General features: G+C 41.4%; 1 protein-coding gene across 1 annotated transcript in view; it reads left to right on the top strand.

The window, feature by feature from the left end:
- The window catches only part of LOC128661552 (E3 ubiquitin-protein ligase MARCHF6), a 415,446-nt gene that overhangs the window by 13,686 nt on the left and 374,189 nt on the right, over positions 1-27,571 (top strand). The window contains exon 4 of the mRNA XM_053715795.1: positions 20,549-20,581. Coding sequence (XP_053571770.1) covers positions 20,549-20,581 — 33 coding nt within the window. The remainder of the gene's footprint in view (positions 1-20,548; positions 20,582-27,571) is intronic.

Below are 27,571 nucleotides of genomic sequence, written 5' to 3'. Positions count from 1 at the left end.
GGATATCACTGGGGGTAAGGGCCACGCCCTTCCTCAGGATCGGCCTTTCAAGGCAAAAAATAAACCTAATTTTCGTCCCTTTCGTAGAAACGGACCAGCCCAAAGTGCTACGTCCTCTAAGCAAGAGGGTAATACTTCTCAAGCCAAGCCAGCTTGGAGACCAATGCAAGGCTGGAACAAGGGAAAGCAGGCCAAGAAAATTAAGCCTGTTTACAAACCTTTGACTCCTCCTTGGAGTCTCAATTTAGTTCTTTCAGTTCTTCAGGGGGTTCCGTTTGAACCCTTGCATTCCGTTGATATTAAGTTATTATCTTGGAAAGTTTTGTTTTTAGTTGCAATTTCTTCTGCTAAAAGAGTTTCAGAATTATCTGCTCTGCAGTGTTCTCCTCCTTATCTGGTGTTCCATGCAGATAAGGTGGTTTTACGTACTAAACCTGGTTTTCTTCCAAAAGTTGTTTCTAACAAAAACATTAACCAGGAGATTATCGTACCTTCTCTGTGTCCGAAACCAGTTTCAAAGAAGGAACGTTTGTTGCACAATTTGGATGTTGTTCGCGCTCTAAAATTCTATTTAGATGCTACAAAGGATTTTAGACAAACATCTTCCTTGTTTGTTGTTTATTCCGGTAAAAGGAGAGGTCAAAAAGCAACTTCTACCTCTCTCTCTTTTTGGATTAAAAGCATCATCAGATTGGCTTACGAGACTGCCGGACAGCAGCCTCCCGAAAGAATCACAGCTCATTCCACTAGGGCTGTGGCTTCCACATGGGCCTTCAAGAACGAGGCTTCTGTTGATCAGATATGTAGGGCAGCGACTTGGTCTTCACTGCACACTTTTACCAAATTTTACAAGTTTGATACTTTTGCTTCTTCTGAGGCTATTTTTGGGAGAAAGGTTTTGCAAGCCGTGGTGCCTTCCATTTAGGTGACCTGATTTGCTCCCTCCCTTCATCCGTGTCCTAAAGCTTTGGTATTGGTTCCCACAAGTAAGGATGACGCCGTGGACCGGACACACCTATGTTGGAGAAAACAGAATTTATGTTTACCTGATAAATTACTTTCTCCAACGGTGTGTCCGGTCCACGGCCCGCCCTGGTTTTTTTAATCAGGTCTGATAATTTATTTTCTTTAACTACAGTCACCACGGTACCATATGGTTTCTCCTATGCAAATATTCCTCCTTAACGTCGGTCGAATGACTGGGGTAGGCGGAGCCTAGGAGGGATCATGTGACCAGCTTTGCTGGGCTCTTTGCCATTTCCTGTTGGGGAAGAGAATATCCCACAAGTAAGGATGACGCCGTGGACCGGACACACCGTTGGAGAAAGTAATTTATCAGGTAAACATAAATTCTGTTTTTCACGTCTATATTAAAGATATGGGTCTATAATTTCCGATTGCCAGGTATCTTTATTAGGCTTTGGAATTGTTAGTATTGAGGCCTAAAGGAATTCTTTATGAAATTTGCCTGACTCACTTATTTCTTTCATGTAATTAGCAAGAGTCCATGAGCTAGTGACGTTATGGGATATACATTCCTAACAGGAGGGGCAAAGTTTCCCAAACCTCAAAATGCCTATAAATACACCCCTCACCACACCCACGATTCAGTTTTACAAACTTTGCCTCCCGTGGAGGTGGTGAAGTAAGTTTGTGCTAGATTCTACGTTGATATGCGCTTCGCAGTAGGCTGGAGCCCGGTTTTCCTCTCAGAGTGCAGTGAATGTCAAGAGGGATGTGAAGAGAGTATTGCCTATTTGAATTCAATGGTCTCCTTCTACGGGATCTATTTCATAGGTTCTCTGTTATCGGTCGTAGAGATTCATCTCTTACCTCCCTTTTCAGATCGACGATATACTCTTATATACCATTCCCTCTACTGATTCTCGTTTCAGTACTGGTTTGGCTATCTACTATATGTAGATGAGTGTCCTGGGGTAAGTAAGTCTTATTTTTTGTGACACTCTAAGCTATGGTTGGGCACTTTATATATAAAGTTCTAAATATATGTCTTTAAACTTATATTTGCCTTGATTCAGGATGATCAATATTCCTTATTTCAGACGGTCAGTTTCATTATTTGGGTTAATGCATATGAATAATCAATTTTTTTTCTTACCTTAAAAATTGTTTCAAATTGACTTTTTTCCCTGTGGGCTGTTAGGCTCGCGGGGGCTGAAAATGCTTCAATTTATTGCGTCATTCTTGGCGCAGACTTTTTTGGCGCAAATTATTTTTTATCATTTCCGGCTTCATACTTGACGCCGGAAGTTGTTCGTGATTGCGTCATTTTTTTGACGTTTTGCGCCAAATGTCGGCGTCACCGGATGTGGCGTCATTCTTGGCGCCAAAAAATTTAAGGCGCCAATAATGTGGGCGTCTTTTTTTGGCGCTAAATATGTGGGCGTCCTTCTTGTCTCCACCTTTTTTTCACATTATTTCAGTCTCATTTTTCATTGCTTCTGGTTGCTAGAGGCTTGTTCATTGGCATTTTTTTCCCATTCCTGAAACTGTCATTTAAGGAATTTGATAAATTTTGCTTTATATGTTGTTTTTCTTTTACATATTACAAGATGTCTCAAATTGACCCTGGATCAGAATCTACTTCTGGAAAGACGCTGCCTGATGCTGGTTCTACCAAAGTTAAGTGCATTTGTTGTAAACTTGTGGTAACTGTTCCTCCGGCTGTAGTTTGTGATTAATGTCATAAGCTTGCTAATGCAGATAGTATTTCCATTAGTAATATACCATTACCTGTTGCTGTTCCCTCAACATCTAATACTCAGGATGTTCCTGTTAATATAAAAGAATTTGTTTCTAAATCTATTAGGAAGGCTATGTCTGTTATTCCTCCTTCCAGTAAACGTTAAAAGGTCTTTTAAAACTTCTAATTTTTCAGATGAAATTTTAAATGACTGTCATCATTCTGATTTGTCTGTTTCTGATGAGGATTTTTCTGGTTCAGAGGATTCTGTCTCAGATATTGACACTGATAAATCTTCATATTTATTGAAAATGGAATTTATTCGCTCTTTACTTAAAGAAGTTTTAATCGCATTAGAGATGGAGGAATCTAGTCCTCTTGATACTAAATCTACTAAGCGTTTAAATTCGGTTTTTAAACCTCCTTTAGTTATTCCAGAAGTTTTTCCTGTCCCTGATGCTATTTCTGAAGTAATTTCTAGGGAATGGAATAATATGGGTACTTCATTTACTCCTTCTCAAAGGTTTAAGAAATTGTATCCTGTGCCATCTGACAGATTAGAGTTTTGGGACAAAATCCCTAAAGTTGATGGGGCTATCTCTACTCTTGCTAAACGTACTACTATTCCTACGGCAGATAGGACTTCCTTTTAAGGATCCTTTAGATAGGAAGATTGAATCCTGCCGCTTCCACTTTTTGGTTGGAGGCTTTAGCACAACAAGTATCAGACCATAATACTCATAGCATTGTTAAACTTCTTCAACATGCTAATAACTTTATTTGTGATGCCATCTTTGATATCATTAGGGTTGATGTCAGGTATATGTCTTTAGCTATTTTAGCTAGAAGATCTTTATGGCTTAAAACTTGGAATGCAGATATGTCTTCTAAGTCAACTTTGCTTTCTCTTTCTTTCCAAGGTAATAAATTATTTGGTTCCCAGTTGGATTCTATTATTTCAACTGTTACTGGGGGGAAAGGATTTTTTTTGCCTCAGGACAAAAAATCTAAAGGTAAATATAGGGCTGCTAATCGTTTTTGTTCCTTTCGTCAGAATAAGGAACAGAAGCCTGACCCTTCCCCTAAAGGAACGGTTTCTGTTTGGAAACCTTCTCCAATCTGGAATAAATCCAAGCCTTTTAGAAAGTCAAAACCCAGCTCCCAAGTCCACATGAAGGTGCGGCCCTCATTCCAGCACAGCTGGTAGGGGGCAGGTTACGATTTTTCAAAGACATTTGGATCAATTTGATTCACAGTCTTTGGATTCAGAACATTGTTTCACAAGGGTACAGAATAGGTTTCAAGGTAAGGCCGCCTGTGAGAAGATTTTTTTCTCTCTCGCATTCCAATAAACCCAGTGAAGGCTCAGGCATTTCTGAAATGTGTTTCAGATCTAGAGTTGGCTGGGGTAATTGTGCCAGTTCCAGTTCTGGAACAGGGTCTGGGGGTTTTACTCAAATCTATTCATTGTACCAAAGAAGGAGAATTCCTTCAGACCAGTTCTGGATCTAAAGATATTGAATCGTTATGTAAGGATACCAACATTCAAAATGGTAACTATAAGGACTATTCTGCCTTTTTTTCAGCAAGGGCATTATATGTCTACAATAGATTTACAGGATGCATATCTTCATATTCCGATTCATCCAGATCGCTTTCAGTTTCTGAGATTCTCTTTTCTAGACAAGCATTACCAGTTTGTGGCCCTTCCGTTTGGCCTAGCAACAGCTCCAAGGATCTTTTCAAAGGTTCTCGTTGCCCTTCTCTCTGTAATCAGAGAACAGGGTATTGCGTTATTTCCTTATTTGGACGATATCTTAGTACTTGCTCAGTCTTCACATTCTGCAGAATCTCATATGAATCAACTTGTGTCGTTTCTTCAAAGACATGGTTGGAGGATCAATTTATCAAATAGTTAGTTGATTCCTCAGACTCAGGTAACCTTTTTGGGTTTTCAAATAGATTCAGTGTCCATGACCTTGTCTCTAACAGAAAAGAGACGTCTGAAATTGGTTTCAGCCTGTCGAAACCTTCAGTCTCAATCATTCCCTTTGGTAGCTTTATGCATGGAAATTCTAGGTCTCATGACTGCTGCATCGGACGCGATCCCCTTTGCTCGTTTTCACATGCGACCTCTTCAGCTTTGTATGCTGAACCAATGGTGCAGGGATTATACAAAGATATCACAATTAATGTCCTTAAATCCCAATGTACGACACTCTGACGTGGTGGATAGATCACCATCGTTTAGTCCAAGGGGCTTCTTTTGTTCGTCCAACCTGGACTGTGATCTCAACAGATGCGAGTCTGTCAGGTTGGGGAGCTGTATGGGGATCTCTGACAGCGCAGGGGGTTTGGGAATCTCAGGAGGCGAGATTACCAATCAACATTTTGGAACTCCGTGCGATTTTCAGAGCTCTTCAGTTTTGGCCTCTTCTGAAGAGAGAATCGTTTATTTGTTTTCAGACAGACAATGTCACAACCGTGGCATATGTCAATCATCAGGGTGGGACTCACAGTCCTCAGGCTATGAAAGAAGTATCTCGGATACTTGTATGGGCGGAATCCAGCTCCTGTCTAATCTCTGCGGTTCACATCCCAGGTGTAGACAATTGGGAAGCGGATTATCTCAGTTGCTAGACGTTACATCCGGGGGAATGGTCCCTTCACCCAGAGGTATTTCTTCAGATTGTTCAAATCTGGGGACTTCCAGAAATAGATCTGATGGCCTCTCATCTAAACAAGAAACTTCTTAGGTATCTGTCCAGATCCAGGGATCCTCAGGCGTAGGCAGTGGACGCGTTGTCGCTTCCTTGGAATTATCATCCTGCCTATATCTTTCCGCCTCTAGTTCTTCTTCCAAAAGTGATATCCAAAATTCTAATGGAACGTTCGTTTTTACTGCTGGTGGCTCCAGCATGGCCTCACAGGTTTTGGTATGCGGATCTCATTCGGATGGCCACTTGCCAACCTTGGACTCTTCCGTTAAGACCAGACCTTCTGTCTCAAGGCCCTTTTTTCCATCAGGATCTCAAATCATTAAATTTGAAGGTATGGAAATTGAACGCTTGATTCTTAGTCATAGATGTTTCTCTGACTCAGTAATTAATACTATGTTACAGGCTCGCAAATCTGTGTCTAGGAGGATTTATTATCGAGTCTGGAAGACTTACATTTCTTGGTGTTCTTCTCATAAATTCTCCTGGCATTCTTTTAGAATTCCTAGAATTTTACAGTTTCTTCAGGATGGTTTGGATAAAGGTTTGTCTGCAAGTTCCTTGAAAGAACAAATCTCTGCTCTTTCTGTTCTTTTTCACAGAAAGATTGCTAATCTTCCTGATATTCATTGTTTTGTACAGGCTTTGGTTCGTATCAAACCTGTCATTAAGTCAATCTCTCCTCCTTGGAGTCTTAATTTGGTTCTGAGGGCTTTACAAGCTCCTCCGTTTGAACCTATGCATTCTCTGGACATTAAATTACTTTCTTGGAAAGTTCTGTTCCTTTTGGCCATCTCTTCTGCTAGAAGAGTTTCTGAGTTATCTGCTCTTTCTTGTGAATCTCCTTTTCTGATTTTTCATCAGGATAAGGCAGTGTTGCGGACTTCATTTAAATTTTTACCTAAGGTTGTGAATTCTAACAACATTAGTAGAGAAATTGTTGTTGCTTCATTGTGTCCTAATCCTAAGAATTCAAAGGAGAGATCTTTACATTCTTTGGATGTAGTAAGAGCTTTGAAATATTATGTTGAAGCTACTAAAGATTTTAGAAAGACTTCTAGTCTATTTGTTATCTTTTCTGGGTCCAGAAAAGGTCAGAAGGCCTCCGCCATTTCTTTGGCGTCTTGGTTAAAGTCTTTGATTCATCATGCTTATGTAGAGTCGGGTAAATCCCCGCCTCAATGGATTACAGCTCATTCTACTAGGTCAGTTTCTACTTCCTGGGCGTTTAGGAATGAAGCTTCTGTTGATCAGATTTGCAAAGCAGCAACTTGGTCTTCTTTGCATACTTTTACTAAATTCTACCATTTTGATGTGTTCTTCTTCTGAAGCAGTTTTTGGTAGAAAAGTACTTCAGGCAGCTGTTTCAGTTTGATTCTTCTGCTTATAATTTCAGTTTTTTTCATTATTGAGATTAAAACTTTTGTTTTGGGTTGTGGATTATTATTTTTCAGCGGAATTGGCTGTCTTTATTTTAGCCCTCCCTCTCTAGTGACTCTTGCGTGGAAGTTCCACATCTTGGTTATTTATTATCCCATACGTCACTAGCTCATGGACTCTTGCTAATTACATGAAAGAAAACATAATTTATGTAAGAACTTACCTGATAAATTAATTTCTTTCATATTAGCAAGAGTCCATGAGGCCCACCCTTTTTTGTGGTGGTTATGATTTTTGTGTATAAAGCACAATTATTCCAATTCCTTATTTTGATGCTTTCGCTCCTTTCTTATCACCCCACTTCTTGGCTATTCGTTAAACTGAATTGTGACTGTGCTGAGGGCTGTATTTATAGGCATTTTGAGGTTTGGGAAACTTTGCCCCTCCTGGTTGGAATGTATATCCCATACGTCACTAGCTCATGGACTCTTGCTAATATGAAAGAAATTAATTTATCAGGTAAGTTCTTACATAAATTATGTTTCTCCAACATAGGTGTGTCCGGTCCACGGCGTCATCCTTACTTGTGGGATATTCTCTTCCCCAACAGGAAATGGCAAAGAGCCCAGCAAAGCTGGTCACATGATCCCTCCTAGGCTCCGCCTACCCCAGTCATTCTCTTTGCCGTTGTACAGGCAACATCTCCACGGAGATGGCTTAGAGTTTTTTAGTGTTTAACTGTAGTTTTTATTATTCAATCAAGAGTTTGTTATTTTAAAATAGTGCTGGTATGTACTATTTACTCTGAAACAGAAAAGAGATGAAGATTTCTGTTTGTAAGAGGAAAATGATTTTAGCAACCGTTACTAAAATCCATGGCTGTTCCACACAGGACTGTTGAGAGGAATTAACTTCAGTTGGGGGAACAGTGAGCAGTCTTTTGCTGCTTGAGGTATGACACATTCTAACAAGACGATGTAATGCTGGAAGCTGTCATTTTCCCTCTGGGATCCGGTAAGCCATTTTTATTCAGACAGTAAATAAGGGCTTCACAAGGGCTTATTAAGACTGTAGACATTTTCTGGGCTAAATCGATTCATATATAACACATATTTAGCCTTGAGGAATCATTTAATCTGGGTATTTTTGTAAAATAATATCGGCAGGCACTGTTTTAGACACCTTATTCTCTAGGGGCTTTCCCTAATCATAGGCAGAGCCTCATTTTCGCGCCGGTATTGCGCACTTGTTTTTGAGAAGCATGACATGCAGTCGCATGTGTGAGGAGCTCTGATACATAGAAAAGACTTTCTGAAGGCGTCATTTGGTATCGTATTCCCCTTTGGGCTTGGTTGGGTCTCAGCAAAGCAGATACCAGGGACTGTAAAGGGGTTAAAGTTAAAAACGGCTCCGGTTCCGTTATTTTAAGGGTTAAAGCTTCCAAATTTGGTGTGCAATACTTTTAAGGCTTTAAGACACTGTGGTGAAATTTTGGTGAATTTTGAACAATTCCTTCATACTTTTTCGCAATTGCAGTAATAAAGTGTGTTCAGTTTAAAATTTAAAGTGACAGTAACGGTTTTATTTTAAAACGTTTTTTGTACTTTGTTATTAAGTTTATGCCTGTTTAACATGTCTGAACTGCCAGATAGACTGTGTTCTGAATGTGGGGAAGCCAAGGTTCCTTCTCATTTAAATAAATGTGATTTATGTGACAATGAAAATGATGCCCAAGATGATTCCTCAAGTGAGGGGAGTAAGCATGGTACTGCATCATTCCCTCCTTCGTCTACACGAGTCTTGCCCACTCAGGAGGCCCCTAGTACATCTAGCGCGCCAATACTCCTTACTATGCAACAATTAACGGCTGTAATGGATAATTCTGTCAAAAACATTTTAGCCAAAATGCCCACTTATCAGCGTAAGCGCGACTGCTCTGTTTTAGATACTGAAGAGCATGAGGACGCTGATGATAATGGTTCTGAAATGCCCCTACACCAGTCTGAGGGGGCCAGGGAGGTTTTGTCTGAGGGAGAAATTTCAGATTCAGGGAAAATTTCTCAACAAGCTGAACCCGATGTGATTACATTTAAATTTAAGTTGGAACATCTCCGCGCTCTGCTTAAGGAGGTGTTATCCACTCTGGATGATTGTGAGAATTTGATCATCCCAGAGAAACTATGTAAAATGGACAAGTTCCTAGAGGTCCCGGGGCTCCCAGAAGCTTTTCCTATACCCAAGCGGGTGGCGGACATTGTAAATAAAGAATGGGAAAGGCCCGGTATACCTTTCGTCCCTCCCCCCATATTTAAAAAATTGTTTCCTATGGTCGACCCCAGAAAGGACTTATGGCAGACAGTCCCCAAGGTCGAGGGAGCGGTTTCTACTTTAAACAAACGCACCACTATACCCATAGAAGATAGTTGTGCTTTCAAAGATCCTATGGATAAAAAATTAGAAGGTTTGCTTAAAAAGATGTTTGTTCAGCAAGGTTACCTTCTACAACCAATTTCATGCATTGTCCCTGTCACTACAGCCGCGTGTTTCTGGTTCGATGAGCTAGTAAAGGCGATCGATAGTGATTCTCCTCCTTATGAGGAGATTATGGACAGAATCCGTGCTCTCAAATTGGCTAATTCTTTCACCCTAGACGCCACTTTGCAATTGGCTAGGTTAGCGGCGAAGAATTCTGGGTTTGCTATTGTGGCGCGCAGAGCGCTTTGGTTGAAATCTTGGTCAGCGGATGCGTCTTCCAAGAACAAACTCCTTAACATTCCTTTCAAGGGGAAAACGCTGTTTGGCCCTGACTTGAAAGAGATTATCTCTGATATCAGTGGGGGTAAGGGCCACGCCCTTCCTCAGGATAGGTCTTTCAAGGCCAAAAATAAACCTAATTTTCGTCCCTTTCGTAGAAACGGACCAGCCCCAAGTGCTACGTCCTCTAAGCAAGAGGGTAATACTTCTCAAGCCAAGCCAGCCTGGAGACCAATGCAAGGCTGGAACAAGGGAAAGCAGGCCAAGAAACCTGCCACTGCTACCAAGACAGCATGAAATGTTGGCCCCCGATCCGGGACCGGATCTGGTGGGGGGCAGACTCTCTCTCTTCGCTCAGGCTTGGGCAAGAGATGTTCTGGATCCTTGGGCACTAGAAATAGTCTCCCAAGGTTATCTTCTGGAATTCAAGGGGCTCCCCCCAAGGGGGAGGTTCCACAGGTCTCAATTGTCTTCAGACCACATAAAGAGACAGGCATTCTTACATTGTGTAGAAGACCTGTTAAAAATGGGAGTGATTCATCCTGTTCCATTAGGAGAACAAGGGATGGGGTTCTACTCCAATCTGTTCATAGTTCCCAAAAAAGAGGGAACGTTCAGACCAATCTTAGATCTCAAGATCTTAAACAAGTGAACGTGGAAAAGAGTTCTCTATTTCCGTCGACAAGGGTTCCTTTCTTGGGAACAATAATAGACTCCTTAGAAATGAGGATTTTTCTGACAGAGGCCAGAAAAACAAAACTTCTAAACTCTTGTCAAACACTTCATTCCGTTCCTCTTCCTTCCATAGCGCAGTGCATGGAAGTAATAGGTTTGATGGTAGCGGCAATGGACATAGTTCCTTTTGCGCGCATTCATCTAAGACCATTACAACTGTGCATGCTCAGTCAGTGGAATGGGGACTATACAGACTTGTCTCCGAAGATACAAGTAAATCAGAGGACCAGAGACTCACTCCGTTGGTGGCTGTCCCTGGACAACCTGTCACAAGGGATGACCTTCCGCAGACCAGAGTGGGTCAATGTCACGACCGACGCCAGTCTGATGGGCTGGGGCGCGGTCTGGGGATCCCTGAAAGCTCAGGGTCTTTGGTCTCGGGAAGAATCTCTTCTACCGATAAATATTCTGGAACTGAGAGCGATATTCCATGCTCTCAAGGCTTGGCCTCAGCTAGCAAAGGCCAAGTTCATACGGTTTCAATCAGACAACATGACGACTGTTGCGTACATCAACCATCAGGGGGGAACAAGGAGTTCCCTGGCGATGGAAGAAGTGACCAAAATCATTCAATGGGCGGAGACTCACTCCTGCCACCTGTCTGCAATCCACATCCCAGGAGTGGAAAATTGGGAAGCGGATTTTCTGAGTCGTCAGACATTACATCCGGGGGAGTGGGAACTCCATCCGGAAATCTTTGCCCAAATTACTCAACTGTGGGGCATTCCAGACATGGATCTCATGGCCTCTCGTCAGAACTTCAAAGTTCCTTGCTACGGGTCCAGATCCAGGGATCCCAAGGCGACTCTAGTAGATGCACTAGTAGCACCTTGGACCTTCAAACTAGCTCATGTATTCCCGCCGTTTCCTCTCATCCCCAGGCTGGTAGCCAGGATCAATCAGGAGAGGGCGTCGGTGATCTTGATAGCTCCTGCGTGGCCACGCAGGACTTGGTATGCAGATCTGGTGAATATGTCATCGGCTCCACCATGGAAGCTACCTTTGAGACGAGACCTTCTTGTTCAGGGTCCGTTCGAACATCCGAATCTGGTTTCACTCCAGCTGACTGCTTGGAGATTGAACGCTTGATCTTATCAAAACGAGGGCTCTCAGATTCTGTTATTGATACTCTTGTTCAGGCCAGAAAGCCTGTAACTAGAAAAATTTACCACAAAATATGGAAAAAATATATCTGTTGGTGTGAATCTAAAGGATTCCCTTGGGACAAGGTTAAGATTCCTAAGATTCTATCCTTTCTTCAAGAAGGATTGGAGAAAGGATTATCTGCAAGTTCCTTGAAGGGACAGATTTCTGCCTTGTCTGTGTTACTTCACAAAAAGCTGGCAGCTGTGCCAGATGTTCAAGCCTTTGTTCAGGCTCTGGTTAGAATCAAGCCTGTTTACAAACCTTTGACTCCTCCTTGGAGTCTCAACTTAGTTCTTTCAGTTCTTCAGGGGGTTCCGTTTGAACCCTTACATTCCGTTGATATTAAGTTATTATCTTGGAAAGTTTTGTTTTTGGTTGCAATTTCTTCTGCTAGAAGAGTTTCAGAATTATCTGCTCTGCAGTGTTCTCCTCCTTATCTGGTGTTCCATGCAGATAAGGTGGTTTTACGTACTAAACCTGGTTTTCTTCCAAAAGTTGTTTCTAACAAAAACATTAACCAGGAGATAGTCGTGCCTTCTTTGTGTCCGAAACCAGTTTCGAAGAAGGAACGTTTGTTGCACAATTTGGATGTGGTTCGCGCTCTAAAATTCTATTTAGATGCTACAAAGGATTTTAGACAAACATCTTCCTTGTTTGTTGTTTATTCTGGTAAAAGGAGAGGTCAAAAAGCAACTTCTACCTCTCTCTCTTTTTGGATTAAAAGCATCATCAGATTGGCTTACGAGACTGCCGGACGGCAGCCTCCTGAAAGAATCACAGCTCATTCCACTAGGGCTGTGGCTTCCACATGGGCCTTCAAGAACGAGGCTTCTGTTGATCAGATATGTAGGGCAGCGACTTGGTCTTCACTGCACACTTTTACCAAATTTTACAAGTTTGATACTTTTGCTTCTTCTGAGGCTGTTTTTGGGAGAAAGGTTTTGCAAGCCGTGGTGCCTTCCATTTAGGTGACCTGATTTGCTCCCTCCCTTCATCCGTGTCCTAAAGCTTTGGTATTGGTTCCCACAAGTAAGGATGACGCCGTGGACCGGACACACCTATGTTGGAGAAAACAGAATTTATGTTTACCTGATAAATTACTTTCCCCACGGGTGTGTCCGGACCACGGCCCGCCCTGGTTTTTTAATCAGGTCTGATAATTTATTTTCTTTAACTACAGTCACCACGGTATCATATGGTTTCTCCTATGCAAATATTCCTCCTTAACGTCGGTCGAATGACTGGGGTAGGCGGAGCCTAGGAGGGATCATGTGACCAGCTTTGCTGGGCTCTTTGCCATTTCCTGTTGGGGAAGAGAATATCCCACAAGTAAGGATGACGCCGTGGACCGGACACACCGTTGGAGAAAGTAATTTATCAGGTAAACATAAATTCTGTTTTTCTTCATAGACTCCTTGCAGGAGTGGGACTATATGAGGTCTGAGTGTTTAGAAAAATGCTCCGGTAAACCCATCTGGGCCTGGTGCCTTATTGGATTTTAATTGTTTAATAGCACAAGTAATCTCTGGGCGTGCAGAGACGTTTGGTGCTCTGCCTGTGACTTGGGGAGCTGTAAGGTCTCTAAAAACTCCTCCACTTTCTCAAGAGGGGTAGAGTTTTTCTTAAAATTTTTGACTGTTGTAAAGCTTTTCATAATAGTCTGCGAAGGCAATCCCTATAGCCTCTGGAGCTAGGATTTTCTATCCATTTATTTCTATACCCTGGATTCTGGAATGAGCAGTTCTAGCTTTCAATTTCCTGGCCAAAAGTTAATTAGGGTTTTTTTTCCTTTTGTAATATATTAACTATTTAGATCTCAATAGGTTGGATATAAAAATCTGCTTAATTTATTATCAGCATGGTTCCATTTTATAACTAACAACCTAAATAATAAAAAATAATGGATTTCAAAATCAATTTTTAATCCATGAGGGGTCACATTGCCTAATTAATATATGATTTTAATTTCTCCAACATTGGTGTGTCCGGTCCACGGCGTCATCCTTACTTGTGGGATATTCTCTTCCCCAACAGGAAATGGCAAAGAGTCCCAGCAAAGCTGGCCATATAGTCCCTCCTAGGCTCCGCCCACCCCAGTCATTCTCTTTGCCGTTGCACAGGCAACATCTCCACGGAGATGGTTAAGAGTTTTTTGGTGTTTAAATGTAGTTTTTATTCTTCTATCAAGTGTTTGTTATTTTAAAATAGTGCTGGTATGTACTATTTACTCTGAAACAGAAAAGGATGAAGATTTCTGTTTGTAAGAGGAAGATGATTTTAGCAGACAGTAACTAAAATCGATTGCTGTTTCCACATAGGACTGTTGAGATGAAGTAACTTCAGTTGGGGGAAACAGTTAGCAGACTTTTCTGCTTAAGGTATGACTAGCCATATTTCTAACAAGACCATGTAATGCTGGAAGGCTGTCATTTCCCCTCATGGGGACCGGTAAGCCATTTTCTTAGTCAAACATAAAAGAATAAAGGGCTTAAAAAAGGGCTAAAAAACTGGTAGACATTTTTATGGGCTAAAACGATTGCTTTATTGGGGCATATTATGCAGATTCTAGCTAACAATTGGCATTATAATCTTGGGGAACGTTTAAAAAACGGCAGGCACTGTGTTGGACACCTTTTTTAATTCTGGGGGCCTTTCTAGTTATAGACTGAGCCTCATTTTCGCGCCATTACTGCGCAGGTTGTTTTTGGAGAGCAAGGCATGCAGATGCATGTGTGAGGATCTAAGAATCACTAAAAAAAAAGCTTCTAGAAGGCGTCATTTGGTATCGTATTCCCCTCTGGGCTTGGTTGGGTCTCAGCAAAGCATATAGCTGGGACTGTATAGGGGTCAAATTTAAAAACGGCTCCGGTTCCGTTATTTTAAGGGTTAAAGCTCTGAAATTTTGGTGTGCAATACTTTTAATGCTTTAAGACACTGTGGTGAAATTTTGGTAATTTTTGAACAATTCCTTCATACTTTTTCACATATTCAGTAATAAAGTGTTTTCTGTTTGAAATTTAAAGAGACAGTAACGGTTTTATTTTAAAACGTTTTTTGTGCTTTGTTGACAAGTTTAAGCCTGTTTAACATGTCTGTACCTTCAGATAAGCTATGTTCTATATGTATGAAAGCCAATGTGTCTCCCCATTTAAATTATGTGATAATTGTGCCATAGCGTCCAAACAAAGTAAGGACAGTAATGCCACAGATAATGATATTGCCCAAGATGATTCCTCAAATGAGGGGAGTAAACATACTACATCATCCCCTACTGTGTCTACACCAGTTTTGCCCACACAGGAGGCCCCTAGTACATCTACTGCGCCAATACTTATTACCATGCAACAATTAACGGCTGTAATGGATAACTCCATAGCAAATCTTTTATCCAAAATGCCTACTTATCAGAGAAAGCGCGATTGCTCTGTTTTTAAACACTGAGGAGCAAGAGGGCGCTGATGATAATTGTTCTGACATACCCTCACACCAATCTGAAGGGGCCATGAGGGAGGTTTTGTCTGATGGAGAAATCTCAGATTCAGGAAAAATTTCTCATCAAGCTGAACCTGATGTTGTGACATTTAAATTTAAATTAGAACATCTCCACGCACTGCTTAAAGAGGTGTTATCTACTCTGGATGATTGCGACAACTTGGTCATTCCAGAGAAATTATGTAAGATGGACAAGTTCCTAGAGGTTCCGGTGCCCCCCCGACGCTTTTCCTATACCCAAGCGGGTGGCGGACATAGTAAATAAAGAGTGGGAAAAGCCTGGCATACCTTTTGTTCCCCCCCCTATATTTAAGAAATTATTTCCTATAGTCGACCCCAGAAAGGACTTATGGCAGACGGTCCCCAAGGTCGAGGGGGCGGTTTCTACTCTAAACAAACGCACTACTATTCCTATCGAAGATAGTTGTGCTTTCAAAGATCCTATGGATAAAAAATTAGAGGGTTTGCTTAAAAAGATTTTTGTACAGCAAGGTTACCTTCTACAACCAATTTCCTGCATTGTTCCTGTCACTACGGCTGCGTGTTTCTGGTTCGAGGAACTGGAAAAGTCGCTCAGTAGAGAATCTTCATATGAGGAGGTTATGGACAGAGTTCACGCACTTAAATTGGCTAACTCTTTTGTTTTAGATGCCGCTTTGCAATTGGCTAGATTAGCGGCGAAAAATTCCGGGTTTGCTATCGTGGCGGTCAGAGCGCTTTGGCTAAAGTCTTGGTCAGCGGATGTGTCTTCCAAGACAAAATTGCTTAACATCCCTTTCAAAGGTAAAACATTATTTGGACCAGAATTGAAACAGATTATTTCAGACATCACTGGGGGAAAGGGCCACGCCCTTCCACAGGATAGGTCTTTTAAGGCTAAAAATAAGCCTAATTTTCGTCCATTTTGCAGAAACGGACCAACCTCTAACTCTGCATCCTCTAAGCAAGAGGGTAATACTTCACAACCCAAACCAGCCTGGAAACCAATGCAAGGTTGGAACAAGGGTAAGCAGACCAAGAAGCCTACCACTGCTACCAAATCAGCATGAAGGGATAGCCCCCGATCCGGGACCGGATCTAGTGGGGGGCAGACTCTCTCTCTTTGCTCAGGCTTGGGCAAGAGATGTTCAGGATCCTTGGGCGCTAGAAATAGTTTCTCAAGGTTATCTCCTGGAATTCAAGGAACTACCCCCAAGGGGAAGGTTCCACAGGTCTCACTTATCTTCAAACCAAATAAAGAGACAGGCATTCTTACATTGTGTAGAAGACCTGTTAAAGATGGGAGTGATACATCCAGTTCCAATAAGAGAACAAGGAATGGGATTTTATTCCAATCTGTTCGTAGTTCCCAAAAAAGAGGGAACATTCAGACCAATTTTGGATTTGAAGATCCTAAACAAATTTCTCAGGGTACCATCGTTCAAAATGGAAACTATTCGAACGATTCTACCCACCATCCAGGAAAGTCAATTTATGACTACCGTGGATTTAAAGGATGCGTACCTACATATTCCTATCCACAAGGAACATCATCAGTTCCCAAGGTTCGCTTTTCTGGACAAGCATTACCAGTTTGTGGCACTTCCATTCGGATTAGCCACTGCTCCAAGGATTTTCACAAAGGTACTAGGGTCCCTTCTAGCGGTTCTAAGACCGAGGGGCATTGCAGTAGTACCTTACTTGGACGACATCCTAATACAAGCGTCGTCCCTGTCAAAAGCAAGGGATCATACAGACATCGTCCTAGCCTTTCTCAGGTCTCACGGATGGAAGGTGAACAAAGAAAAAAGTTCTCTGTCCCCGTCGACAAGAGTTCCCTTCTTGGGAACAATAATAGATTCCTTAGAAATGAGGATTTTTCTGACAGAGGTCAGAAAGTCAGCTTCTAAGCTCTTGTCAAGTACTTCATTCTGTTCTTCGTCCTTCCATAGCACAGTGCATGGAAGTAATAGGACTGATGGTTGCAACAATGGACATAGTTCCTTTTGCACGAATTCATCTAAGACCATTACAACTGTGCATGCTCAAACAGTGGAATGGGGATTATACAGACTTGTCTCCGATGATTCAAGTAGATCAAAAGACCAGAGATTCACTCCGTTGGTGGCTGACCCTGGACAATCTGTCCCAGGGAATGAGCTTCCGCAGACTAGAGTGGGTCATTGTCACGACCAACGCCAGTCTAGTGGGCTGGGGCGCGGTCTGGGAATCTCTGAAAGCTCAGGGTCTATATGGTCTCGGGAAGAGTCTCTTCTCCCGATAAACATTCTGGAACTGAGAGCGATATTCAATGCTCTCAGAGCTTGGCCTCAACTAGCAAAGGCCAAATTCATAAGGTTCCAATCAGACAACATGACGACCGTTGCTTATATCAATCATCAGGGGGGAACAAGGAGTTCTCTGGCGATGAAAGAAGTGACCAAAATAATTCAATGGGCGGAGGATCACTCCTGCCACTTGTCTGCGATCCACATCCCAGGAGTGGAAAATTGGGAAGCGGATTTTCTGAGTAGTCAGACATTCCATCCGGGGGAGTGGGAACTCCATCCGGAAATCTTTGCCCAAATAACTCAATTATGGGGCATTCCAGACATGGATCTGATGGCGTCTCGTCAGAACTTCAAGGTTCCTTGCTACGGTTCCAGATCCAGAGATCCCAAGGCGACTCTAGTAGATGCACTAGTGGCACCTTGGACCTTCAACCTAGCTTATGTATTCCCACCGTTTCCTCTCATTCCCAGGCTGGTAGCCAGGATCAATCAGGAGAGGGCCTCAGTGATCTTGATAGCTCCTGCGTGGCCACGCAGGACCTGGTATGCAGACCTTGTGAATATGTCATCGGCTCCACCATGGAAGCTACCTTTGAGACAGGACCTTCTTGTTCAGGGTCCATTCGAACATCCGAATCTGGTCTCTCTCCAACTGACGGCTTGGAGATTGAACGCTTGATTTTATCAAAGCGTGGGTTTTCAGATTCTGTTATAGATACTCTGATTCAGGCTAGAAAGCCTGTCACTAGAAAAATTTACCATAAAATATGGAAAAAATATATCTGTTGGTGTGAATCCAAAGGATTTCCATGGAACAAGATAAAAATTCCTAAGATTCTATCCTTTCTACAAGAAGGTTTGGAGAAAGGATTATCTGCGAGTTCTCTAAAGGGACAGATCTCCGCTTTATCTGTCTGCACAAAAGACTGGCAGCTGTGCCAGATGTTCAAGCATTTGTTCAGGCTCTGGTCAGGATCAAGCCTGTTTACAGACCTTTGACTCCTCCCTGGAGTCTAAATCTAGTTCTTTCAGTTCTTCAAGGGGTTCCGTTTGAACCTTTACATTCCATAGATATTAAGTTACTATCTTGGAAAGTTTTGTTTTTGGTTGCTATTTCTTCTGCTAGAAGAGTTTCAGAGTTATCTGCTCTGCAGTGTTCTCCTCCTTATCTGGTGTTCCATGCAGATAATGGTGGTTTTGCGTACTAAGCCTGGTTTTCTTCTGAAGGTTGTTTCTAACAAGAATATTAACCAGGAGATAGTTGTACCTTCTTTGTGTCCGAATCCAGTTTCAAAGAAGGAACGTTTGTTACACAATTTGGACGTTGTCCGTGCTCTAAAGTTCTATTTAGAGGCTACAAAAGATTTCAGACAAACATCTTCCTTGTTTGTTCTTTATTCTGGTAAAAGGAGAGGTCAAAAAGCGACTGCTACCTCTCTTTCTTTTTGGCTTAAAAGCATTATCCGATTGGCTTATGAGACTGCCGGAAGGCAGCCTCCTGAAAGAATCACGGCTCACTCCACTAGGGCTGTGGCTTCCACATCTGCCTTCAAGAACGAGGCTTCTGTTGACCAGATATGTAAGGCAGCGACTTGGTCTTCACTGCACACTTTTGCCAAATTTTACAAATTTGATACTTTTGCTTCTTCGGAGGCTATTTTTGGGAGAAAGGTTTTGCAAGCTGTGGTGCCTTCCGTTTAGGTGACCTGATTTGCTCCCTCCCTTCATTCGTGTCCTAAAGCTTTGGTATTGGTTCCCACAAGTAAGGATGATGCCGTGGACCGGACACACCAATGTTGGAGAAAACAGAATTTATGCTTACCTGATAAATTACTTTCTCCAACGGTGTGTCCGGTCCACGGCCCACCCTGGTTTTTTAATCAGGTCTGATGAATTATTTTCTCTAACTACAGTCACCACGGTACCATATGGTTTCTCCTATATATATTTCCTTCTGTCCGTCGGTCGAATGACTGGGGTAGGCGGAGCCTAGGAGGGACTATATGGCCAGCTTTGCTGGGACTCTTTGCCATTTCCTGTTGGGGAAGAGAATATCCCACAAGTAAGGATGACGCCGTGGACCGGACACACCGTTGGAGAAAGTAATTTATCAGGTAAGCATAAATTCTGTTTTTATGTTTTACCTAGGTCATTGGAAAGATCACTTCCTCTCCAATAATTTTTAACTTGTTTATTACCTAGAAAACTGATAATCTCCTTAGGGCTACAATCATGTTTGATCTTAAAATGCCCAGAAACGTAGTTTTAAGAAACCTTTCTTAATGTTTTATATACATGTTCGCCAAAGCGTTTACTGAGTGTTCTAGAAGTTCTTCCGATGTACTTCAAATGACATCTCCAACATGTATATAACATGTTATGCGACTAGTGCCTCTCATTGGGTGTTTCTGATCAAGACCAGTAGTCCCCTACAACAGTATTTCTCAACTGCGGTCCTCAAGTACCCCCAACACTCAAGGTTTTAGTTATTGCTGAACCAGTGCACTGTAATCAGCTGATCTGTAACACCATGGTTAACTAACCTCTCACCCATCAGCTGATTATTTCACCTTTGCACTGATTCAGCTATAATAGAAAAACCTGGCCTGTTGGGAATACTTGAGGACCGCAGTTGAGAAACAATGCTCTACAGCACCCGAAAAGTACTGTACATAGGATTTGCAGAGTTATAAGTGATAAAATGACATAATTTAATGAATGAGAGCACGTAATTTTTGTCACTATAATTGTTTTTTTTAAGGCCAAAAACCTTTTGTTTACTTCAGTTTCAGTATTTCCAGTCACTGCTGGTGCTCACGTTGTTAATTAAATTAATATTGGTATTTGAAATAAGGATTTATTTTGCTATGGCAATAGGTAGTTACATTATGCATGAAGTATAATTTAATATTCGTTAAAATGACATGAAACTCTACCTTTTTTCTTTCTTTCATGGTTTAGATGAAGCATGCAATTTTAAACCACTTTTCAATTTGCTTCTATTGTCAAATTTTGTTCATTTGCTTGGTATTTTTTGCTAAGCAGAGATCAGCCCAGGAGCATGTACTTTTTGGCAGCAGTTTTGCAAGAATATTAAACATTTGCAAGAGCACTAGATGGCGGCACTATTTCCTGCTATATAGTGCTCTAGGCATGTGCAGGCTAGCTACCTAGGTATCTCTTTAACAAATAATACCATGAGAACAAAGCAAATTTTATAATAGAAATTGTTTTTTATTTTCATTGCATTCTTTGAACCATGAAAGGATTTTTTTTTTCTTTTTTCAAATGTCAAGTAAATGTTTAATTTCCTTTATTTTTTTGTAATATTTTTTTTTTTTTTTTTTTAGATGCTGGGACTCGATGGATCTTTAGTCTTTTTGGTAGGTTATACAAATTATATAACTACATATCGTACCGCATAATTAATCTTTTTAAGTATTTCTTCCATGGCTTTAGGCTGCGTGGTCTTATCTACCTAAATGTAGACATTTTAAAACCTTTAATGGTGGATCACTTGATTTTCTTGCATTGACTGATGTACCAGCAACGCAAACTGTTTAACCCTTTCACTACCTGGACTTCCAGACAAAAATGCTCTGGTATTTTGGGTATCACTCCATTTAAACAGAAATAGAGCCTTGCTTTTTTTAAATTTACCTATCAAATCTATATTTTTTTTAAGTAGACAACCCAAGGTATTGATCTAGGCCCATTTTGGTATATTTCATGCCACCATTTCACCGCCAAATCCAATCAAATAAAAAAAAAAAAAGTGGTTCTTTTTTACTCAAACTTTGGGTTTCTCACAAATTATTTTCATACTGCTTGTGCAATCATGGCACAAATATATGGCTTTGCTTTTTGGTAATTAGAAGGCCGCTAATTGCAGCTGCGCATCACACTTCTATTATTCCCGGCAGTGAAGGGATTAATTAGGTAGCTTAAAATGTTAGCTTTAGTGTAGAGATAAGCCTCCTACCTAACACTTGCCTCCCAAACAGCTCTTCTCCCCCCCACTGGCAACCCCCATCTTAGGTACTGGCACACAGTATATTTCTCCAGCGCATGACACCCCCCCCCAAAAAAAAAAAAATAGCTCTAAACCTCCCCCCTCTAACTGTTAGGCGCCATCTTGTTGTCGGCCAGTAGCTATAAAACCGTTTATTTTTTTTATATTTTCTGTAGTGTCCCCCTCACCCGCAATCTTTAGTTAGGGGGGTAACACACCCAGATCCATTTTTCTGTAGTGTAGCTGCTCCATCCCTCCCTGTCACTTTTTATTTAAACATTTCTGTAGCGTAGGGCCTCCCCTGCTGGGCCGCCCACCCACTGGCTCCAGCAGAAGATTGCTACAGACGGTGACACACACAGTGTCAGTCTGTGGCTATTGGGCATCTGCCCTCATATGGAGGCGGAGCACTGATCGCGCTCAGACTCCATATGCGGCAGATGCCTGAAGCGTCAGGAGCTCAGAATCTCAGCTGTAACTTAACAGCCGAGAGTGCTGGAACATTCTGAAGCGTCAACGTGTATATATTTACGTCGGATTGGGAGAGGGAAAAACCTCTCAATATATTGTTGGACTGCACCTGACTCTGTGTACACTGTCTTTAAAGCATGATTCTGGAGGATCAATCAAAATAGTGCACGGTTTCTTCAATTTATTTTAGTGTTTTTGCACTATTTATAGTCTACTTTTTCTAGTTTGTATTTACTTTTGTGTAAATAGTAGTGGGTCTTTACTCCAAGTTTTAAACTTTGACTAGTTATTTTTTAGCTCTTCCTTGTTGCTGCTTCTTTAAATATTTAGTACAATAACTTTACGTGCAATTTTTAAAGTATTTGCAGTTTCTCTTGTATTTGTTTTATTTGCTTTAAACCTGTAGCTATTTTTGTTATGGCTTTCACAATTGACAGGCAAGAAGTTGAATCTAGTTTTCTTTCATGTAATTGGCAAGAGTCCATGAGCTAGTGACATGGGATATACAATCCTATCAGGAGGAGCAAAGTTTCCCAAACCTCAAAATGCCTATAAATATACCCCTCACCACACCCACAATTCAAGCACAAACTTACTTTACCACTTCCTATGGAAGTGGCAAAGTAAGTTTGTAAAACTGATTTTCTTTTATTATGCGCTTTTCAGCATTTTGAGGCCCGATTCCTCTGAGTACAGTGTTTGTCAGAGGGATGTGAAGGGACTATCACCTATTGATTCTATGGTTTTCCTTACGGGAAATCTTTTCAAAGCTTCTCCGTTATCAGTCTTAGAGATTCATCTCCTACCTCCCTTTTCAGATCGACGATATACTCTCATATTCCATTACCTCTACTGATACTGTTTCAGTACTGGTTTGGCTATCTGCTATATGTTGATGGGTGTCTTTCGGTAAATATGTTTTCATTACTTAAGACACTCTCTCAGCTATGGTTTGGCACTTTATGTATTAATATAAAGTTCTAAATATATGTATTGTACTTATATTTGCCATGAGTCAGGTTTATGTATATTTCCTTTTTGCAGACTATCAGTTTCAAATTTGAGAAACCTATTTAGGAAGTTATTTTTTCTTACCTGGGGTATAGTCTTTTCTACAAATTGACTGCTTTTTTAAATAAATTTTCACGGGCAAAATTAGGCTTGCAAGGTCGCAAAATGCTGATATTTATTGTGTCATTCTTGTCACGAAATTTCTTTAGCGCTATGGTACGTTCGGTGATGCAATTTGTCATTTCCGGCGTCTTAGTTGATGCCAGGTTTCCTTGCACAAGGTTGCGTCTGCCATGACGCGCGTTGTCATTTTCGGATGTTGTTACTGCCCAAAAATTCAATTTTGCATTGCGTGTCATACTTGGCGCCAAATTTAATTATTTAAACCCCACTTCCTATAGGCCTCTTGCCTCTTTATGCTCAGAGGGCTATTCTGTTTGCATTTTTTTTCCCATTTATGAAACTGCCATATAAGGAAATTGCTAATTTTGCTTTATATGTTATTTTTTTCACTTACATTTGAAGATGTCTAAATCTGATCCTGTCTCAGAAACCACTGTTGGAACTCTGCTGCCTGATAACAGTTCTACCAAAGCTAAGTGTATATGTTGTAAGCGGAGATTATATCTCCTGCTGTGGTATGTAACAGTTGTCATGATAAACTTTTACATGCAGAGAATGTATCCATCAGTACTAGTACAATGTCTGTTGTTCCTTCACCATCTAATGTACATGATATCCCTGTGAATATAAAATATTTTATTGCTGATGCGATTCAGAATGCTTTGTCTGCTATCCCGCCTTCTAATAAACGTAAAAGTTCTTTTAAAACTTCTCATAAAGTTGATGAAATTTCAAATGACCAACAACATACTGAATTATCCTCCTCTGATGAGGATCTATCTGGTTCAGAAGAATTTTTTCAAAGGTTCTCGGTGCCCTACTCTCTGTAATCAGAGAACAGGGTATTGCAGTGTTTCCTTATTTGAACGATATCTTTGTACTAGCTCAGTCTTTATATTCTGCCGAATCTCACACAAATCAACTAGTGTTTCTTCAAAGACATGGTTGGAGGATCAATTTACCAAAAAGTTCCTTAATTCCTCAGACAAGGGTCACCTTTTTAGGTTTCCAGATAGATTCAGTGTCCATGACTCTGTCTCTAGCAGACAAGAGACAAATAAAATTGGTTTCAGCTTGTCAAAACCTTCAGTCTCAATCATTCCCTTCAGTGGCTATGTGCATGGAAGTTTTAGGTCTCATGACTGCAGCATCAGACGCGATCCCCTTTGCTCGTTTTCATATGAGACCTCTTCAGCTTTCTATGCTGAATCAATGGTGCAGGGATTATACAAGGATATCACAATTAATATCTTTAAATCCCAATGTTCGACTCTCTCTGACTTGGTTATATTACCATTGTATAGTTCAAGGGTCCTCTCTTGTTCGTCCAGCCTGGACTATAATCACAACAGATGCAAGTCTTTCAGGTTTGGGAGCTGTCTGGGGATCTGATAGCACAAGGGGTTTGGAAATCTCAAGAGGCGAGATTACCAATAGAACTCCATGCTATTTTCAGGGCTCTTCAGGTATGGCCTCTGTTGAAGAGAGAACCATTCATTTGTTTTCAGACAGACAATATCACAACTGTGGCATATGCCAATAATCAGGGTAGGACTCACAGTCCCCTAGCTATGAAAGAAGTACCTTGGATACTTTCCTGGGCGGAATCCAGCTCGTGTCTTATTTCTGCGGTTCATATCCCAGGTGTAGACAATTGGGAAGCGGTTTATCTCAGCCATCAGACTTTACATACGGGGGAGTGGTTGCTCCATCCAGATGTGTTTTTTCAGATTGTTCAGATGTGGGGTCTTCCAGAAATAGATCTGATGGCTTCCCATCTAAAAAAGAAACTTCCCAGGTACTTGTCCAGGTCCACGGATCTTCAGGCTGAGTCGATTGGATTGCGTTAGCAGTTACTTGGTTTTACCAACCTGCTTATATCTTCCCTCCTCTAGTTCTTCTTCCAAGAGTGATTTCCAAGATCATCATGAAACAATTGTTTGTGTTTCTGGTAGCACCAGCATGGCCTCACAGGTTCTAGTATGCCTATCTTGTCCGGATGTCTAGTTGCCAACCTTGGCCACTTCCTTTAAGACCAGACCTTCTGTCTCAAGGACCGTTTTTTTCATCAGGATCTCAAATCATTAAATTTGAAAGTATGGAAATTGAACGCTTAGTCATAGAGCTTTCTCTTACTCGGTGATTTATACTATGTTACAGGCTCGTCAATCTGTTACTAGGAAGATTTATTATAGAGTTTGGAAGACTTATATTTTATGGTGTTCTCATATTCAGGATGGTTTGAATAAAGGTTTGTCTGCAAGTACTTTGAATGGACAAATCTCTGTTCTTTCTGTTTTATTTCACAGAAAGATTGCTAAGCTTCCTCATATTCACTGTTTTGTGCAGGCTTTTGTCCTTTTGAGCCTATGCATTATTTGTATATTAAACTACTTTCTTGGAAAATTTTGTTCCTCTTGGCAATCTCTTCTGCTAGAAGAGTTTCCGAATTATCTGCTCTTTCTTGTGAGTCTTCTTTTCTGATTTTCCATCAGGATAAGGCAGTTTTGCGGACTTCATTTAAATTTTTACATAAAGTTGTGAATTCTAATATTTTTTGACGTTCCCTATACTGTACTGATAAAGGCCTACTTGTCCTTCAAGGAGGCCTAAACAAATTGTCACCTTACAATATATCTTTTTAGGATTGATACTTTTACATTGAAGGAAGATTAATTTTTATTTATTTGGTACTTCAGGGCCTGGTGAAAGGCAGAAACTTTTTATATCTGCTTCAGGATCTTGTGGATCAACTTCAAGGTGCAGGTTTTTTGCCAACGAAAAGAAGGCAGCTTTAAATTTAAAAAACAAACAAACAAAAAAAAGTGCAGATACTGGACTGTTTTTTTTTTTTGGTAGTCTTTTTGAAGAAAAGCTCTGGCCGCAAGTTTGCAAAATTTCTACAAAACTAGCCTGATTTGATAATGCTAGTTTGAGCTTTTAGAAGGGTGTTAAGCAAGTATTACTTCCAAATAAGGAGTCACCTGGTCATAGTCAGAGGTGCTGCTAAAACATTGGAAAACATCCTTGTAACAATGGATAAACCAAACAAAATAACCACAAACTTGAAATAAAATGATCTGGATATAAAAGATCAGACAAGGCTAATTCTTTTATCACAGATGCCGCTTTCCAACTAGCTAAGTTAGAGGCAAAGAATTTAGGTTTCACCATTTTGGCGCGCAGGGCGCTGTGGCGAAAGTCCTGGTCTGCCGATGTGTCTTCAAAATCCAAACTATTGATCATCCCTTTCAAAGGAAAGACCCTCTTCGGGCCTGAATTGAAAGAGATTATTTCAGAAATCACTGGGGGAAAAGGCCATGCTCTCCCCCAGGACAAGTCCTTCAAGACAAAGAACAAACAAAATAATTTTCGTTCCTTTCAGAATTTCAGGAGCGGTCTCGCTTCATCCTCCCCTGCTGCAAAGCAAGAGGGTAACGCTTCACAACCAAGGGCAGCCTGGAAACCTTACCAGGGCTGGAACAAGGGTAAACAGGCCAAGAAGCCTGCAGCTGCCTCCAAGACAGCATGATGGGGTAGCCCCAGATCCGGGACTGGATCTAGTAGGGGGCATACTCTCTCTCTCTCTCTTCGCTCAGGCCTGGGCAAGAGACGTACACGATCCCTGGGCCTTACAGATTGTATCCCAGGGATATCTTCTGGAATTCAAGGACTCCCCTCCAAGGGGAAGGTTCCACATTTCTCGTTTGTCTACAGACCAGACAAAGAAAGAGGTGTTCTTACACTGTGTAGAAGACCTACATACAATGGGAGTGATCCACCCAGTTCCAATTGCGGAACAAGGGCTGGGTTTTTACTCAAACCTGTTTGTGGTTCCCAAGAAAGAAGGAACTTTCAGACCAATCCTGGATCTCAAAATTCTAAACAAATTCCTCAGAGTCCCATCATTCAAGATGGAGACCATTCGGACAATCTTACCAATGATCCAGGAGGGTCAATATATGACTACCGTGGATCTAAAGGATGCGTATCTGCACATTCCTATCCACAAAGATCATCACCAGTTTCTCAGGTTTGCCTTTCTGGACAAGCATTATCAGTTTGTGGCTCTCCCTTTATGGTTGGCCACTGCTCCTAGAATTTTCACAAAGGTGCTAGGGTCCCTCCTGGCGGTACTTAGACCGCGGGGCATAGCAGTGGCGCCTTATCTAGACGACATCTTAATTCAGGCGTCGACTTTCCAAAGAGCCAAGTCCCACACGGAAATTGTAGTGGCCTTTCTGAGGTCTCACGGGTGGAAGGTGGACATCAAAAAGAGTTTTCTCTCCCCCCTCACAAGAGTTCCCTTCCTAGGAATCCTAATAGACTCTGTAGAAATGAAAATATTTCTGACGGAGGTCAGAAAGTCAAAACTTTAACTACTTGCCGAGCTCTTCATTCCATTCCTCGGCCATCTGTAGCTCCGTGCATGGAGACAATCGGACTAATGGTAGCGGCAATGAACATAGTCCCTTTTGCACGGATGCAACTATGCATGCTCAAACAGTGGAATGGGGATTATGCAGATTTTTCTCCTCAAATACAGTTGGACCAGGGGACCAGAGATTCTCTTCTCTGGTGGTTGTCTCAGGATCACCTGTCTCAGGGAATGTGTTTCTGCAGACCAGAGTGGATCATCGTAACGACCAACGCCAGTCTGTTGGGCTGGGGTGCAGTCTGGGACTCCCTGAAAGCTCAGGGCTTATGGTCTCGGGAAGAAGCTCTTCTCCCGATAAACATTCTGGAACTGAGGGCG

Source organism: Bombina bombina, chromosome 5, assembly GCF_027579735.1.
Source record: "Bombina bombina isolate aBomBom1 chromosome 5, aBomBom1.pri, whole genome shotgun sequence".
Classification (NCBI taxonomy): domain Eukaryota; kingdom Metazoa; phylum Chordata; class Amphibia; order Anura; family Bombinatoridae; genus Bombina; species Bombina bombina.
This window is presented reverse-complemented; position numbering and strand designations above follow the sequence as displayed.